This window comes from Marmota monax, unplaced genomic scaffold (genome assembly GCF_021218885.2).
Source record: "Marmota monax isolate L192 unplaced genomic scaffold, Marmota_monax_Labrador192_F-V1.1 WCK01_AAM20220418_F8-fsc00019, whole genome shotgun sequence".
Classification (NCBI taxonomy): domain Eukaryota; kingdom Metazoa; phylum Chordata; class Mammalia; order Rodentia; family Sciuridae; genus Marmota; species Marmota monax.
This window is the reverse complement of record NW_026695242.1, coordinates 6,874,446-6,892,893: the sequence shown is the minus strand read 5'-3', so window position 1 is coordinate 6,892,893 and position 18,448 is coordinate 6,874,446. Positions and strand designations below refer to the sequence as shown.

Genomic DNA, 18,448 nt, shown 5'->3' with positions numbered 1-18,448 from the left:
ACAATAGCTCCCTTTCCGTGTATTCTTGTTTCCTTTGCAAGTGGATCTAGTGGTGGAGTTGCAGCAGGTCCTGGCCACCGATGTCTTCATCTCACAATAGATGGGTGGCTGTTGTGCTGTGTAGTAGAATAATACAGCTTATTTTCACATAGCCTGGGGGAGGTAGGAGAATCCCATTTTCTTTTTGGCAGGGGCAGGAGGTGGGGGCATACTGGGGTTTGAACCCAGGAGCACTTTACCACTGAGCTACATTCTCAGCCCTTTTTGTTTGTTTTGGGACAGGGTCCCGCTAAGTTGCTGAGGTTGGACCGGAACTTGTAATCCTTCTGCCTCAGCCTCCTGAGTGACTGGGATTATAAGCATGTGATGCAGTGCCCAGCAAGGATCCCATTTTCTATCTATAACTAATGTTAATACCACTAATGTCATAAGATTACTGTGACATACTAAGTGGGCATAATGGGACATTTAAAAAGTAAGTTCTTTCAGGTTGGAGGGCCCTGATGTCCCCATAGTTTTGAAGATTTATCAAAATTTGCCATCTTTTTCAACCCTAACCTTTTAGCAAAGCTAACTACGTATCTCTAAGGCAGTGATGCCATAGCTCTGGTATCATTTTAGAAAGCCCCTATCTGCTAGAGTTACCAGAGTTGCCTATTAGAGTTTGGGTGCTGGGCACTGTGGCACACATCAGGAAGCTGAAGCAGGAAGATTGAAAGTTCAAGGCCAGCCTGGGCAACTTAGTGAAATCCTGTCTCAAAATATAAAAAGGGCTGGAGACATAGCTGAGTACTAGAACACTTGAATAGTATGGGCGAGGCCCTAGGCTCAATCCCCAGTCCCCTGCTCCCCACCATACACACAGAGACACTCAAAAAAAAAAAAAAAAGTTTGGTGAGGTGTTGATAAGATGCCCATCAACAAGACCAGAGCTGTGTCCAGACCCGTTAAGATGAGAATGTTTTCCACACTCCTAAGCAGCTTCTCCAGGGAACCTGTCTTCCCCCACACCTTCAAGCTGGGTCAGTATTAGCAAAAAACCACAGCAAGATCATTAGCTGGCCAAAGGTAAAGCTATTTAAAAGGCAGAATCCAAATTTCCAGATTGGCTATAAGGGCTGTAAAAAAATGGCCAATAATTTTAGTTTATAAAAAAGAAGAAAAGTTTTTCCTAATATATGTGAAAATTACTGGCAATTCAGCCTTTTCAAACCAATGGCCCCAAACATGAGGAACTGGTGGGTGTATTGGCTAAATGGTAAATGTATTTTATGCATCTTTCTGTCTGCATTTGAATAGTTAGCAATATAAAATGAAGGGTATCTTACTCTTCCAATAAGAAACCCAAATTTAACAATATCTTAAAAGCCATTTGGTCCCATGTCTAGATGACACCACAAGCACCAAAAAAAGATACATGCACAAAGACATTCACCCCAGAATTATTCATAATAGCTAAACCTAGAAATCAATTCAATGTCTATTACTCTGGGATCGACTAGTTAAAAACATACCTACAAAGGATTGTTAAAAAAAAAAAAAAAGACCTACAAGGGACTATTGTGCAAACATTAAAATAATGATGTAGATATGTATACCCTGACAATCAATGTAATCAACTACACATTACTGAATAACAAAAGCTCATTGCAGACCATGTATTCGGGGCTACAGATGTAGTAGGTCAGTGGTAGAGTATTTCTCTAGCATGTGTTAAGTCCTTGGGTTTAATCTGTAGCACTGAAAAAAAATTTTTTTTGTTAGTCAGCTTTGTGTTACTGTGACAAAATACTTGAGATAATCAGCATTTTTTGTCAAATAAGTTATTTAAGAACTTTGCCAAAAAAAGTGTTGCTGAGAAATAACTTAGGAGGTATAAATACACAATGATAAAGCAAAGGCAAACAGAAAGTAAATTACAAATACAATAGAATCACATAACTAAGCCCATCTCATAGTTTCATTAACTTCTTGCTGAAAAGATTTTGAAAATGTCAGGGAAGATCTGTTTATATTCTACTTAGATTCTTTTCTCCTTGAGCTGTCCTGATGTGCCACTCTACATCCATCCCAGCAGTAACATGACCAGTCAGGCAAACAAAATAGAGAATGCTCTGAAATCGTCACATTCTTGTATCTGATTCTTTGATATTCTCCTATCAGTGACTGATGATCAGTAATTGTTATCTTCCTCCTCAGCAGTTATCACATAGTAATTGTTTTACAATTTTGTCTACTTTTTTGCTATTTTCCTCATGAGAGTAGGCACCTACATGTCCTTAGTTCCCATTATAGTACAGGGCACAAAGTACAAGACTGAATAAATGAATTACTTATTGTAATGATTGACACCGTTACAACCTACTTAAAATTTAAAGAACAAAATTTTCATAAACTATAGTTTTTGCTATGAATATCTTAAAATATAGGACATTTTAAGACACTATGACATGTCTACTACAGGTTTCTATATGCAGGAGAAGATGCTTTTCTTTTTAAGTGTGTTGACAAAGCTGTCAGCACTGTCACTCCAGTGAACCTGTGCTATTACAGAGATCAATGTATGGCAGAGAAGTTTTAAGACCACGTAATTCCCGTGAGAGGTAACATTACACAGGTTGATTCAATCTGAAAAAAAGAAACCCTTATTGCAGGGCTGTTCTAGAATACTCCTATGATTCGCTATGAAGCATCCTTTCTGGTGGAAACCTCATGTGGGGATACTGTCTGTCATGGAGGCTATAAAATAGTCTGTTAGACTTCCAAAATCTGGCCAGTCATCAGATTTATCCAGAGTAGAGGCAAAGTTTTAAAATACACTTCTCTAGCCAGTTATGGTGGTGCTGCCAGTATCCTAGCAACTCAGGAATCTGAGGCAGGAGGATCACAAGTTCAGGGCCAACCTCAGCAACTTAGTGAGACTGTCTCATAATGAAAATTTAACAAGCACTGGGGATGTAGTTTGGTGGTAGTGCACCCCTGGATTCAAACCCCAGTACCTAATAATCGTAGCAGTACTAGTAATAGTGATGCACATGCCTTAGCCCACACCATCTAAGTCATCTCTTGGTGAACTCTAGACTCCTGTGGGAGTAAAGCCTCCCAGCAGTCACATGACCAGTCAGGCAAACAAAATGACTCTTTATTTCATGAATCAAATCATGCATTTAAGTTGGTCAACAATACAAAAGCACAGCAGGCTCTTTGAAGTCACAGGATTCCTAAGTGACTTTGCTGTTGACGGAGACATTTGCAGGTTTCAATCCACGGTCAGTTGGCTCCGTTACTCTGGGCCTGAGGTGCGGCGGAACATCGTGGCAGAAGGACACGCAGAGGAGAGCTATTGGCTCATGGCAGCCGGGAAGCAGAGAAGAGCCTGACACAATCAACCTTTAAGAAGATCAAGTCCATTTGTCCTAGGGTTTTAGGCCATGATCACTTGGCCCTGCTGCTCTGGCCTTGTCATGGCACTGTATGTTGAGCAGGACACAAACATGAAGCAGGAGGCCTATTCACCCCACAGCAGCCGGGAAGCAAAGAGATGAGAGGCAGCCAGGGAACCTCCAATGACCTCACCTCCTCCCATGAGGACCCACCTTCTAAAGGTTCTACCACCTCCCAGTGTCACAGCCTGGTGATGAATCCTTCACCACACGGACCCCTGTGGGACACTTCTAAACCACAGTAATACGAACAACACGATCCCATTTGGAGGGAAGTACGGTATAGTGCAGCGGTTCTCAACCTTCCTGGCCTCAGGAGCTCTTTACATTCAGACATTACTAAGACCCCCAAAGAACCTTTGTGTCACACACGCGCGCACACACACACACACACACACATGTTCTGTATATTGATCGATACATAGATGTTTACTGTACTTGAAAATAAAATTTTTTATGAACTTATTTAAAAAACAACATCCATTTTACATTTTTAAAAATGTATTTTATGAGAACAAACTATATTTCCATTGTCCCCACCAAATTAGAGAGTGGTATTGTTTTACATTTCCACAAATCTCTTCAATGTCTGGCTTACAAGATGGCAGGCAGCTCCTCAAATCAGTTTCTGTACTAGAGCCCAGGTATCTGGTTGACAGGGCTACCATAACACAGTACTGCAGACAAGGTGGCTGCAACAACTGAAATTTATTTTCTCACAGTTCCGGAGGCTAGAAGTTCAAGATCAAAGTGTTAGCAGGTTTGGTCTCTCCTGAGATCAATCTCCGTGGTTTGCAAATGGTCACCTTCTCACTGTGTCCTTACGTGGTCTTTTTATGCTTGTACTAGTTCTGCATTTCTTGTGTGTCCCAATTTCCTCTTATAAGAAGAGGAAACTTCAGTCCCACTGGATTAGGGCCACCCTAACAGCCTCATTTTAACTTGATCACCTCTTTAGAGACCCATTTCTAAATACAGTCATAGAGAGACTCATAGAAAGACCACATCTTTTATTTTTTCTTTTCTTAAAAATAAAAAAAAATCTGTCTATATTAACTGTTACTATTTGTGAAAAATCACTTCACTTCTCATATTTGATATGTGCCTAAAATGCAAAGTATAGCTGGGCACGGTGGTGCACACCTGTAATCCCAGCAGCTCAGGAGCATCAAAAGTTCAAAGCCAGTCTCAGCAATAGCAAGGCACTAAGCAACTCAGTGAGACCCTGTCTCTAAATATAATACAAAATAGGGCTGGGGGTGTGGCTCAGCGGTCAAGTACCTCCGAGTTCAATGTCTGGTACCTTTCCCCCCAACAAAATAAAAAAAAATGCAAAGGAATAGTTCTACCTCGGGGTGACAAAACTTATTTCTTTTTTTAGTTGTAGTTGGACACAATACCTTTATTTATTTATTATTTTATTTATTTATTTTTATGTGGTGCTGAGGATCGAACCCAGTGCCTCACACATGCTAGGCGAGTGCTCCACCGCTGAGCCACAACCCCAGCCTCAAAACTTATTTCTTAAGCAACATTTAAATTAAATCATATACTGACAAAAACACAAAGCACAAACTTGATGATTATTTACAAAGTGAATTTATTTTGTTTTAAAAGTACATTTAAACCCAGAGCAGTGGCACATGCCTGTAATCCCGGAGACTCTGGAGACTGAGGTAGGAGGGTTGCAAGTTAGAGGCCAACCACAGTGAGTTAGCAAGGCCCTGCCTCAAAATAAAAAAATAAAGGTCTGGGCTGGGATTATGGCTCAGTGGTAGAGCACTTGCCTAGGACAGGTGAGGCCTGGGTTTGATCCTCAGCATCACATACATACAAACAAACAAACAACAAAAAAAAAAGTCTGAGGATGTGGTTCAGTGGTTCAATCCTCAGTACCAAAACAAACATGAGAGAGAAAAGAACATTTTAAAAAAATTTTTAAAGCCATTAATAAAACCCCTAGCAGTCAACTTTCCTCACTCCTACCAATCATGGGCTTTCATATCATACTCCTATAGTATAAAGGTGGAATTTATCTGAGGGGTGTTCTGTTGACTCAATATACTTCTGGTGCTATGAGGTTCCCTATAGCGCCAGGAAAAGAGCACAGGGCAAGAGTTTGTATTGTTAGATCATCAGGACACTGGATTCCACTCAATGCCCAGTTTAGGATACTCTGGACATCAATTAAAAAGAAATCATTCTAAGTAACATTTATAATGTAACCACCATGACTGTGAAGTTCACTTAGGGTAATTCACTGTGTCCTTTCTCCCCCAAATCAATATTATTCCCCATCACAAGGTTCCTTGTACAGCAAAACAGATTCTGCGATACTATTGCAGTGACAGATTTTTATTTCCCCCTCTTCTTCTTTAAAGAAATGAGGGTAACTAGGCATGGTGTTACACACCTGTAAACCCACGTACTCAGGAGGCTGAGGCAGGAGAATGGTAAAATCAAGGTCAGCCTTGGCAATTTAGTAAAGCCCTGAGTTAAAATATAAAAAGGACTGGGGATGTAGCTCAGTGGTATAGCACCCCAAACCCACTACCAGATACACACACACACACACACACATACACTTGCTCTTTACCATTGTTGCTTTTTCATAAAAGTTTTACATCAATAGTAGCTGTTACCCTTCCATAATAGCAGTTAAAATTTATTTCCTTTAATGTTACATTGACTCAAAATCTGTATACGGACTTTTAGAAAGAAAATTTAAAAGATAAAATATTTTTCCTAGTCTTCCAATAGCAGCATACAAATTCTAGAAAAAACAATAATACACAAGTATATATGTTCCACTAACCAATCTGAGCAATGTCACCATGTCATGCAGCCTCTAGAAACTCCACGGTACACTCATGAGAAAACGGGAATGAAAAAGACAACTTGTTAAAAAATATTTCATAATACAGTATATGCTCACATGTGTAAGCAATAGTAAGCTCTGGATTATAAAAAACAGATTAAGAATCTACAATTTGGGCTAGGGTTGTGGCTCAGAGGTAGAGCACTCGCCTAGCATGCATGAAGCACTGGGTTCGACCTCAACACCACATAAAAATAAAATAAAGATATTGTGTTCATATAACTAAAAATTAAATATTAAAAAAAAATAAAGGGGCTGGGGCTGTAGCTCAGGGGCAAAGCGCTTGCCTAGCATGCAGGAGGCACTGGGTTCGATCCTCAGCACCGCATAAAAATTAAACTTGAGATTGCTCAAGGTGAAATTATTGGTAATTTCATAAATAAAATAAAGGCATTCTGTCCATCTACAACTACCCAAAAAAATTAAAAAAAGAAAAATTTAAAATTAAAAAAATAAAAAGAATCTACAATTTGGGCTGGGGCTGTGGCTCAGCATAGTGCATTTGCCTGGCATGTGTGAGGCACTGGGTTCCATTCTCAGCACCATGTATAAATAAATAAAATAAAGCTCTATCAACGGGCTGGGGATGTGGCTCAAGCTGTATGTAGCGTGCTCGCCTGGCATGCGTGCGGCCCGGGTTCGATCCTCAGCACCACATACAAAGATGTTGTGTCCGCCGAAAAACTAAAAAAAATAAATAAATATTTAAAAATTCTCTGTCTCTCAAAAAAAAAAAAAAGAAAAAGATCTATCAACAACTAAGAAAAAAAATTAAAAAAAAAATTTACAATTTGACATATAACATTATACTTCCCAATAAAACTCTTTGGTTTCAAAAATTTTTTGCAGTACTGGGGATTGAACCCAGGGCCTTGTCCACCCTACGCAAGTGCTCTACCACTTAGCTACCTTTTTTGAGATGAGGTCTTGCTAAATTGCCCAGGGTGACCTTGAACTTATGCTCCTCCTGAATGGCTAGGATTACATGTCCATCACACCCAGCTTTTAAAATTTTTTTAAAAATTTCCTATAAACGTAAGTCATAAATTTTTGATACCCAAAAAAAGACATCTTAATCCCCAGCCAAGGCTGCCCAAGGGTTTATAAGAGAAGCACTGGGGAGAGACAGGACTGAGAAGGGACACTGAACTCCTAGGTTGCATCACGGCTCAGTGCCATCACTAGGAGCACAAATTGCCATATGGCACCTGACAGTGTAAGGTGAGGTGAATTCTCAATTTAAATAAAAAATGAGTATCACCAGTAGAAAGAGAAGGCCTTTTGGGAAAAACCCGACCTGTGCAGGCACCAATATGTAAGTCCTGCAAGAATGATACAGCTATGTGGTGAAGGAGTAAGGGCAATACTAAGGGAGCCAAATTAAAACTAAGTGACGATACTAACAGAAAACGCAGTTACTTTGCAAATTCATTTATTCACAAATGACCTGTGCAATCCCACTGATAGATCCTTGAATGTGGTTAGACACAGTCCTCACAATGTAGCTCCCCAGACACACAGGTTTGAGACTTACAGAACGGAAAATAAAACTCAAGATTAAGGAAAGAAGAAACGAGGAAGGAGGGGACATGTAGGGAGAAAGACTGTAATGAGGGAGGAGGACTGGAGCTCCCCAGCAGAGCACCTGGGAGGACTGATGGGACAGCTGGCAAGCCATGCTGGGGGCACCCCTCCCTCTGTTGCTCTGCTGAAAGAAGCAGGCGCCTTCTGCTGAGGACATTCTTCCAGCATACTCCGCACAGTCTGCTGATATCATCATTTCCTTGCTGCTGCCCTGAGAAGTAAACAAAAAAGAGCTACAGTACAACCCCACAGGGGGCAGAGGAAGGCCAGGGTGGGGATGGGGCGGAGGTACAGAAACCCAACAAATATTTTAAGGACTAACTTCAAAAGAAAATGGACAGATTTGACAAACTTGAGATTGCTCAAGATGAAATTATTGGTAGTAAATTATGTATGAATGATGGAATATTATTCATCTTTAAAAGGGAAGGAAATCCTGTAATATGAGGCAACCTGTGTGAACGCTGGGAATGTTACACTAAGTGAGATAAGCCAGTCAAAGACAAATACTGAGAATTTCACTTATATGAGATGCTTAGCACAGTCAAAACCATAAGACAGCAGAATGGCAGTTGTTAGGGTGGAGAGTGGGCAATGGGGAGTATGGCTTAATGGTGTAGTTTCAAGTTTTACAAGACTCAAAAGTTCTGGAGATGGTGATGTTTGCACATTATGCATGTATTTAATAACACTGAATTGTACACTTAAAAATGGTTAAGGGCTGGGGTTGTGGCTCAGTGGAAGAGTGCTTGCCTAGCACGCGTGAGGCACTGGGTTGGATCCCCAGCACCACACTGCAAAAACAACAACAAAAAAAAACTAAACAAACAAAATAAAGGTATTGTGTCCCTCTACAACTAAAAATATTTTTAAAAAAAAAATGATTTAAGATTGCTGGAAGTGGTGGCGCATGCCTGTAATACCAGTGGCTTAGGAGGTTGAGACAGGAGGATTGTGAGTCCCAAGCCAGCCTCAGCAATGGCAAAGTGCTAAGCAACTCAGTGAGACCCTGTCTCTAAATAAAATACAAAATAGGGCTGGGGATGTGGCTCTGTGGTTGAGTGCCCCTGAGTTCAATCCCTGGTGCCAAAAAAAAAAAAAAGGTTAAGATTTATGTCAATAGTTTATGTTATATGTATTTTTAAAAATTGAAGAAAAAGAAGAATAAGCTAACAACTACCTTGTGCCCACAACCATCTGGCTGACCATGTGGTGACTGTGGCTGAACATTAAAGGCAGCGGTGAGTCCAGGGGGGAACCACCCAGGGAAATCACCATCCAGAATTCCACCAACACCCCCCCCCCAATTGGCAATTAAAGTGAATACACTCTTCTTCAGCACCTCATAAGATGTTCAGTTTCCAGAGCTTCCCAAGATCCACCTCAGGAGAAGTCAATTTGTCCACAGGAGGCATAGTTTCCAAAGCTGTCTACTGTGAACCTCTGAGAGATGTGAATGGAATTGAGCTTTAGGGAACCAAAGTAGAAGTTCTCAAACAACTGCAAAGGAAGAATTGACAACCCAGAATGAATAAAGAGAATTACAAATGAATATATTAAATATCAGGTTCTCTCTCTCTCTTTTTTTAAATTTTTTTTTATTTTAAGACAGTCTGCTAAGTTACCCACAGGGTCCTCAAACTTGTGGTCCTACTGCCTCAGCCTCCCTAGTAGCTGGGACACAGCCATGGGGCTCTCCTGTAAAAACACCAAACCAGAATAATAGCAACAAACCTCTCCTGACTTTCTTTTCAGTATTTATTCTGAATAATTATCTTGGAGAGGAGTGAGAAAAGAACAGCCAGTTCTTCCCTGTGATTAATCCTAAAGTCTCCCCTGGCAAAATGCACCACAGAAAGGGACCTGGAAAGTCAAATAACTTCTCTATTGAGCAGAAATGACCAAGAACTTGCAACAAACATCAAGAGGCACGCCCAGATTCAAAGGGCCTGACAAAGTTGCTTCTCACTTGCAGTTACTCACCAAGTAAGACTCCTTAGTAACTTATTTTTGCTGCAGTAAGGATAAAACTTGATACAAGGCGTTGCTTTCCCTTGTCAACTACAGTTATTAGGAGCAATGACTAACGTAAATACAAGATGAGGATCCTGACCCACAAATGATTTGGACAGTCCAGTGAGGGACACAGAAAACAACCAGAGGGACATTCCACTGCAGGACATAACAAGGGCAAAGATAATTATTTATTAAAAACCTTTAACTAGATAGGGATTCAAGCCAGCATCTTCAGGTAAATGCTCTTTATTACAATTCTCTATAAAAGCTTTCAAATGTGTTCGAAGAAGGGAGGATCTATTCTCTAAGAGGGACCTGACCTTGTGATTAGCACATTTATAAGGCAGAATCCAAAATGACATCAGAAAATGTCACAGAAAAATGACACAGTGCTTGGATAATGAGTGTCAAAGAATAAAGATCTTACCTTCTGTTAGGATGCAAGAATTGCTCTTTCTTAAAATGTCAGTAAGATCCCAAGAAAGTCAGCCTTTCTCCCTCCCTTGCTTCTGGTGCTGGGGATCAAACCCAGGACCTTGAGCACACTAAGTACACATTCTACCACTAACCTACACTCCTGCCCTAAAAATGCCTTTCAATACACGTACAAACAATGCTTGAGTGGAACCTGGGGTGGGGCTTTGCACACTGACAAGTGACCATCTCTTCACTTCTGATTTATACCACCTCCCATACTCATGAACTTCAGTCACTGTCACCTCTTCCTGCAATTAATGGCCTAGAAACATGCCTGAGGTTCATTAAAGGCTAACTTTACAAAGCCCAGTAAATATTGATTCTTCAACATGACATCAACTTGACCTCAAAGATCTATTTGGAGGTTGTGTGCTGCAATGTCTTGTTTTTCAGAAAGGTGACCAGCTCTCGCCTATATTGATCTACACAATTAACTTCTCTTCCTGGCTCAGGCAGCCTGTTCAAACCATATCCACCCTTTTCTGTAAAGGAATTCAGGAATCTGAAAGAGTTATCTGCTAATCCCTTTGCTGAACATTAATTTGAAGTGAAAGCCACGTCAATGAGACTTGACAGATTTACGACTTTGCAAACTGAAGCTTTCTAGGTACAGAAAAGATATAACCAAAGAGGCAATAAAAGACAAGACAAAACAAAATTAAAAGTGAGCTCATAGTACTTTCAACAAGTTACTTTTAAAGGATTGACAGCCTATGGGTCCTCTACCTTCTCTCTTGGCCTATGTTTCCAAGTAATGGAGATGCCACAGGGAGGAGCTAGAAGTGACCTACCTGTGCCTTGATTTTGCCTTATGTGCGTGACCTTAAAACAACATGATCTGCCAAGGAGAATCTCTTGCTTCAGGTTGAAAGGAAATAGTAAAACAAGTTGATAATAAAGGTAACTGGATGTGATATCAACACAGTATTTACAAAAAGTATGAAAAAGCTGAACATAAATTCTCATACTTCATTAAGGCCAACACAAGCTGTGAAAAGAGTGCTAAAGTCGGATTCTAAACATTCATGTGACCAAGTGGGAAGGGTATGTCACTTACTGTACCAACCCCATAGGGGTAAAATATCATAATGGGCAGAAATCCAATAAGAAGAACAAGTAAAAGTGTCTTATAAATACTAAAATGCTACTGAAAATTAGAAAATTTCTAATAATATTTTTGGTGGTATTGGGGATTGAACCCATGGGTACTAAACCACTGAGCCACAACTCCAGTTCCCACCCTCCCTTTTTGAGACAGGATCTTGCTAAGTTGCCAAGGCTGGCTTCAAACTTTTGATCTTCCTGCCTCAACCTCCCAAGTTGCTGGACTTACAGGTATATGCCTAGAGATCTCTCAGCAGTCCTTAACCTTGTATTTACCTTTAAGCTGCCATCTTCTTTCATACCTTTTGATAACATTACATCAAATGGATTTGTTATATAGAAGCCCCCACGGCAGTGCCAATCTTCATTTTAGCCCTTCCTATCTCTGCGTTCTTTTTTTTTTCTTTTTTTTAATTGGTTCTTTTATTTATACATGGCAGTAGAATCTATTTTGATATATTTTTATTTTTTTATTTTTTTTTTCTGCGTTCTTATTCTCTCTGAATAGTTATGATGACTTTGTAACAGATTCTTTAGAAATAATTTTCAGTTATTTTCTTGTTTAATCATTGTTATATTTTTAGTGGTAAGCCTTCCTTTAAGTTCTATCAATTATTTCCAATGACATACTAGACTATAAGCCCTGTGGAGGGAGGAGCTGAATCTCACTATATGCTGTAATAGTATGACCAATAAATAAGATCAATAAGGGCTGGGGTTGTAGCTCAGTGGTAGACTGCTTGCCTGGCATGCAGGAGGCTCTGGGTATGATCCTCAGCACCACATAAAAATAAAGGTATTGTGTCCACCTAAAATAAATAAATAAATACATAAATACATAAAAATAAAGACACTGTGTTTATTTACAACTAAAAATTTTTTAAAAGATCAATAAATATTGTTGGGGGAAAATGATCAATAAATATTTGTTGGGCAAAATGAGAACTAATGCTATCCTTATCTGTGAAGGACTCAGATACAGATACAAAGATGTACACACAGGTGTTTGTGTATATCTATATGTCTAAAAGAGAAACAATAATATTGTAATGTCTAAACTGGATTCAAAGGTTTGATTTATAGGTTACTATCAAGGAATTCCTGAACAGAACTAACCAAAATAATATTACCTCTAATCAAGGGAGGAGGGGGAATATATTTCAATTCTAACTATTTGCCAAGAAAGAATTTGTAGTAAGTAATGCAAATTTTATGAAGTCCTTCAAATTTCTACCTGTGTCTTATCTGTCAAAAACCCAAGTTTCTTTCCTAGCTCTGGTTCCCAATGTGGAATATTACTGAGCACTTCATGTTAAGCATTTTCATGCAGAGGCAAATGATATGGTTCTGTCTCCCAGATCTTTGGGAGACAGAGTGTGAATCAGAAGAAAGGAATGCTGATGTGGGTATGTTCGCCTTATGTAAAGTCACTGAGTGCTTTTCTTTAGGATCTGCATGCTTTTCCATATGTGTGTTCCATTTCAATAAAAATTTACCTAAAAGAATATTACAACAGAGATTTAGTATGAGATGAGAAGTTCAGGCACTCAACAAATACACCAGAGGCAAGGAAACAATGGACGCCGAGGGCTGACGCCCCTAGGAAAGACAGACTGGAACTGAGCTGGGCCTCACGACAAGTACTGGATGGAGGTTGGAGGAATGAAGGCACAAATGGGCACTGTGGGCCAGGCCAAGTAAACAGTCTAGATGTTTGAAGGAGTCCTGCAAAGAGGCAGTGAGAAAAACCCAAGGAGGGAGAAACAGATAAAGGTGAACCCTGAAGGTCAGGTTCACAAATTAGACTTCATCCTAGCTGGTGAAAATCCACCAAAGGTCTTTCAGTAGGTTGATGAAAAGGATGTTTAGGGAGATTATCCTGGTATTGTACACTGTGCTGCTTGGAGAAGGAAACAAGGGAAGGGCAAGGAGACCATGGCAGTGGCTCAGTCATGAGGCAGATGGTGTCTCTCTTGACTAACAGCCGCAAGGCAAAGGCTGGAGCAAACATGAAATCCTAGAGAGGAAGCAGAGAATCCTAGGTAACTTTAAGACAAGGAAGAGCAAGGGAAAATCAGCCTAAGTGGAGGACAGCAACAGAGCATTTCTGAGAAGGAGCTATTTTATGGGGGAAATAAAACGCAGGTCTGTTTATACACCACGGCTGTATCTCTAGCTGTATGTGCTCCCAGCTATGATATGATAGACTGAGAATAAGTGTTAAAGACATGAAATCTGAGCACAGTTAAGTGGAAATATATCATCATAAAGAGTTTTACAACTGTCCGCTTTTTTTTTGGTGAATTGTAGTTCTTTATACATTAGAGAAATGAACCCCTTGTTTGTGTTCCAAATTGCAAATATAGATTCCCCCAGTTTGTCATTTATCTTTTTGACTTTGCTTATGATGTTTACCATGTCAATTTAAATTTAAATTTTTACAAATTCACAGTTTTCATAACACAAGGTTTTTAAAATAAAGTGACCTAATGCCAATACTGTTATATATTAAAATATAAAGGTGAGCCATAAAAATGTATTAGGACTGACAACAGCACTAATAAAATATGGATCACAAGAGCCAGCATTTATGAGCAAGCCCGTGTGCCGGGTGTCATGCTGAGGACACTCCATGAAAGCCTCACAACTGTTAAGAGGCAGACGCTACTATGAACCCACATTTTATAAGTGAACCTGTGGTTTGGAAGGCACTCAGCAAGTTCAAAGGGTTCTGAATAGACTGCCCTCAATACACACTGTGGCGTCTGAGAGAGCAGCAGGAGCAGAAAGGTCTTTTTTGCCTTCCACTGTTCTTCTCCCCTCTTTGGAGAGATGCCCTTTCCAGATGAGGAGAAAAGAATATCCTTATCTGTGAAGGACTCAGATACAGATACAAAGAAGAAACAAATATCTGAACAAATAGGCCTTGCTGGTGTTGGGGCTCAGAAGATGATACTGATACTTTGTCAAAACCTAGCTTCCCTTCTTTGCTCCAGTTCCTGTTGTGGAATATCACTGAGCACTTGATGTTCAAGTTTTGGAGCTTTGGCATGTTGAGCACTTTGAGCTGAAGGAGACTGGAAGGGCTTTCTTAGAAGCTGCCTTAGAATCAAGGCCTCTCTGACCATCACTTGTTTCTCCTTTGGAAGCTCTGGGAGGGGCTCTCTGATGTTCTCTTATCTGTCTGAAGGAAATTCTTCCCTAGGAATCCCATCCTATCACATGAGAGAATAGACCAGAAGTGGATGGACACACACACACACACACACACACACACAAATACAGATATATATACTTTTCTTCATCAACTCTAAGTATAAAAATATATAAGTTCACCTGTTTCTTTGGGTTTTCATTTCTAAACTCTTCGTGGCATGTAAAACTAGGGCTGAATGATTTATTCTTATTAATCTGTCTTTAGTTTCAGGGTTTTCAGCCTTGAACCTAGTGATGGGAGAGAAAAGAAACCTTTCCTTTCCTCCAAAGTAGGGTAGAAAATTGAGATTGACCCCAGACAGAATAACTCTAGAATCTGAGCCCTCTGACCCCGTACTCTACTACCCTCACCACGGCAGCTTTAAAACATGACCCCACTGAACCACAGGGAGGAAGACTGATACCAGACAACTCCCAAAGACTGACAGAAACACATTCTTTGGCTTTCACTGCCACCTCTTTCCTGGACCTTGTTTAAGAGTCAGATGGCTCTAGCTCAGCTGGAAGAATTTTAATTGAATTCTAGATGAAAATAAGCACAGATCAACCTAACGGCTCCATTTAATTAAGTACTTGAATAGGGAAAGAGAAAAACGCTTAAACTACAAGTTTAAAAAAAGAAATTTGGTTGTTCTTTTGAAGCTAAAGTAGTTCATGAAAGGCAAAGTGTTCTATTGTTTAGAAAATAACAGATCTAATAAGAAATTTTAAAATTAAAAAAGAACCTAGTCACGTATTTAAGTCACACTGAGCTTTTTCTCCTCTCTGTTGTTTTATAACAATTCCCTTGGGATTTTGAAACCTAAACCACCTTCTTTATGAAAACATTCTTCTCTGACACACATGCACAGAACTAACCTACTCCACAGGAACATAACAATGAATAGCAACACAAACCACAAAACAAATATTTGATAAGGAAATAAAAACAGAATTTAAGAGCCAGGCATGGTGGCACATGCCTACAATCCCAGCAACTCAGGAGGCTGATAGGCAGGAGGATGGCAAGTTCAAAGCCACCTCAGCAACTTAGCAAGACTCTCCGTCCAAAAATAAAAAGGACTGAGGATATAGCTTAGTAACAGAGTGTTCCTGGAGTCAATCCCCAGTACCAAAAAAAAAAAAGTGTGTGTGTGTGTGATATGTATAAATAATTTAAGACTGTCAGTATTTGTCATATCAACTAGTCAATATTAAGCATTGACTTGGATGATTTAAGGAGAAATTTTTTCTTTAATATTTATTTTTTAGTTGTAGTAAGACACAATACCTTTATTTTATTTATTTATTTTTATGTGGTGCTGAGGATCAAACCCAGGGCTTCGCACGTGTTACGTGGGCACTCTACGGTTGAGCCACAACCCTAGCCCTAAGAAGAAAACTTAATACCAAAATCAGTATGACATTTTGAAAATTGCACAGCCAGACAGCTACTCTCCTTTATTGTGTACGCACAGTACCACTGAAAATTAAGCAAACTTTTCCTATCACCAAGCAAAGAGAGAACTGAGGTCCACTGAGATGAAACATTTTGTGTCAAAACCAAGGATTCCTTGACAAAGAACTGCAAGATAAAGTTCAACCATCCTAGCTGTTCCCTGTTCACATGATCTGAGCCTACCATTTTTAGTTTGCAGATGTTTGTTTCCTAGGGAGAGCACACAGGGAATTATTGATTTCTGGCAATATAATGGTATACACTGAAAGAAAACAAATGGCAAGATTTAAGGGCTAACTGAGCTCATTTTTCCCTTGCATTCATTTCAAATATCCTACTCCTTCCTCTCACACTGGGTGTCACAAACATCAAAGACCAGAAATAACTCCAAATGCACAGAGGCTGCAGAACTGAGATTGGAAATCCCAGAGGTGGGACAAAAGATAGAGAGGAACCTCATATCTGTGACCAAGGTAGGATAAAAAACATAAGAAATAGGTAGAGTAAAGCTTAAAGGACAAAAATCATATTATTTTACTTTTTAAGTAACTGAACTAAACCACTGAGCTATATCTCCAGCCCTTATTTTGAGACAGGGTCTCACTAAGTTGCCAAGGCTGGCCTCAAACTTGTGATCTTCCTGCCTCAGTCTCCTGAGTAGCTGGGATTATAGGCATCACCCCCATATCCAGCAAAGAAATATAATCTTAAAGTTCTGTAAACCTTTCCAGGCCTGTCACACCCTAAGCTAGTCTCTCTCTGCCTGTCGCACACTGCCACATTTCTGGGAAATCTGTAAACCTGAGGTCTGACCCAATAAACACCTGAGAGTTATTGTAAATTCACCCACTTATGAAAATTATCCCATGCACTGTTAATTAGCCCACCAATAAACAGATTAAGAGAGATATGACATTTTAAGAGACCTATAATTTAGGGGACTTTCCAACACTATTTAATGATCAGATAATGGAGACCACATTAGCCTAAGGAACCTGAAAACGACCAGACTGATGTCATCCTCACATGCCTTACCATACCTACCCTTCACCAAGTTTCCTTTAAAAGAAGAGCTTAGAAACCCATTGAAGGTGTCTTTCACTCCCAAGATGGCCCACAGTCCCCCTTGAATGTGTACTCCCTGCTTTCCTAAATAAATCTTTGTCTCTACTGACATGTGCTGAAATGTTCTTTCATTGTGTATATCAAGGACCCCACATGCCCTAAGTCAAGTTCCCCTCTTCTCCAGGAATTCCTCAGGACCCTTTCTCAGAGACATCTCTTCTATGGTGACATGACCTCAAGCTATAAAATCGAATAAAGGCCAATTCTCAATAGTATAATAGAGACTCTGCTGGGGACCCTGGCACATATGGTTCCCAAAATGAAGCTCATCCTCTTTCTTCCATCTTAGAAAATGTAGTGCAACAAGGCATTAGATCCTTTACTTCTGCCTGCAAATGTCTGATGAGTGGCTAAATGCAGGATTAAAGACTTGGCATTTCTGCCACCATCTTGCATCCATCTTTTTTACTTCAGTCATCTTGAATTTCAGGGACAAGGTCTGACCCAATAAACACCTTGTGATGAGTGGAAGCTACCACTCCCCAGGCAAGAGCAACTTTCTTATCCAGGAGAAGCACACCCGCCCCCAATCCTGAGATTAATTATGGACCAGACCACATCTCATCAAGATCACCTCATTGGCAACTGTGAAAACCCTCCGGCTATGCAAACCCTCCATTCTTGCCCTCATTCCCCTTTTTATAAAACCTCAAAGCTGTTGTGAATCCCTCAAAGACAAGGCAAACAAAAAGCATTCCCTTGTCTTCCCCAAATAGTCACACTGATTAAAGTTCCTTTCATGCTTCTCATCATTTCCTTTTCTGTTTGTTTTTTGGGGTGAGTGGCCAGACTTAACTTAGTAGATCCTCAGAGTCAACCCTCTAGCCTAGGGCTCTGGTAACAGTAGTGGTCACACTGCTCAAAGATCCATCCTCCTTTTCTGTTACTGTTGAACCCAGGGCACACTACCACTGAGTTATATCCCCAGACCTTCTTGTTTTTAGTTTTGAGACAGGGTTTCCCCTAAATTGCTGAGGCTGGCCTCAAACTTGCAATCCTCCTGCCTCAGCCTCCCAAATTCCTGGGATTATAGTTGTGTGCCACCACCACACCCTGCTAAAGATCCCTTCTTTAAGAAAATCTACTTCTGATGCTGGTGGCCTCAGTGAATTATCTGTGGTCCAAACATGACTTAAACTTTGATAAGAGGAAATTCAGACTGGATGC

The 18,448-nt window shown here is 40.0% G+C and overlaps 1 protein-coding gene across 3 annotated transcripts in view; it reads right to left on the bottom strand.

Annotated features, from left to right (window-relative positions):
• Nucleotides 1–7,736: 7,736 nt before the first annotated feature.
• Ascc1 (activating signal cointegrator 1 complex subunit 1) overlaps nucleotides 7,737–18,448 on the bottom strand; it is a 111,890-nt gene continuing 101,178 nt past the window's right edge. For all 3 annotated transcript variants that reach the window (XM_046419582.2, XM_046419583.2, XM_046419584.2), the window contains exons 10-11: nucleotides 9,248–9,405; nucleotides 7,737–8,116 (exon numbers count right to left, since the gene is read on the bottom strand). In XM_046419582.2, coding sequence (XP_046275538.1) covers nucleotides 9,289–9,405 — 117 coding nt within the window. In that variant the 3' untranslated portion in view covers nucleotides 7,737–8,116; nucleotides 9,248–9,288. The remainder of the gene's footprint in view (nucleotides 8,117–9,247; nucleotides 9,406–18,448) is intronic.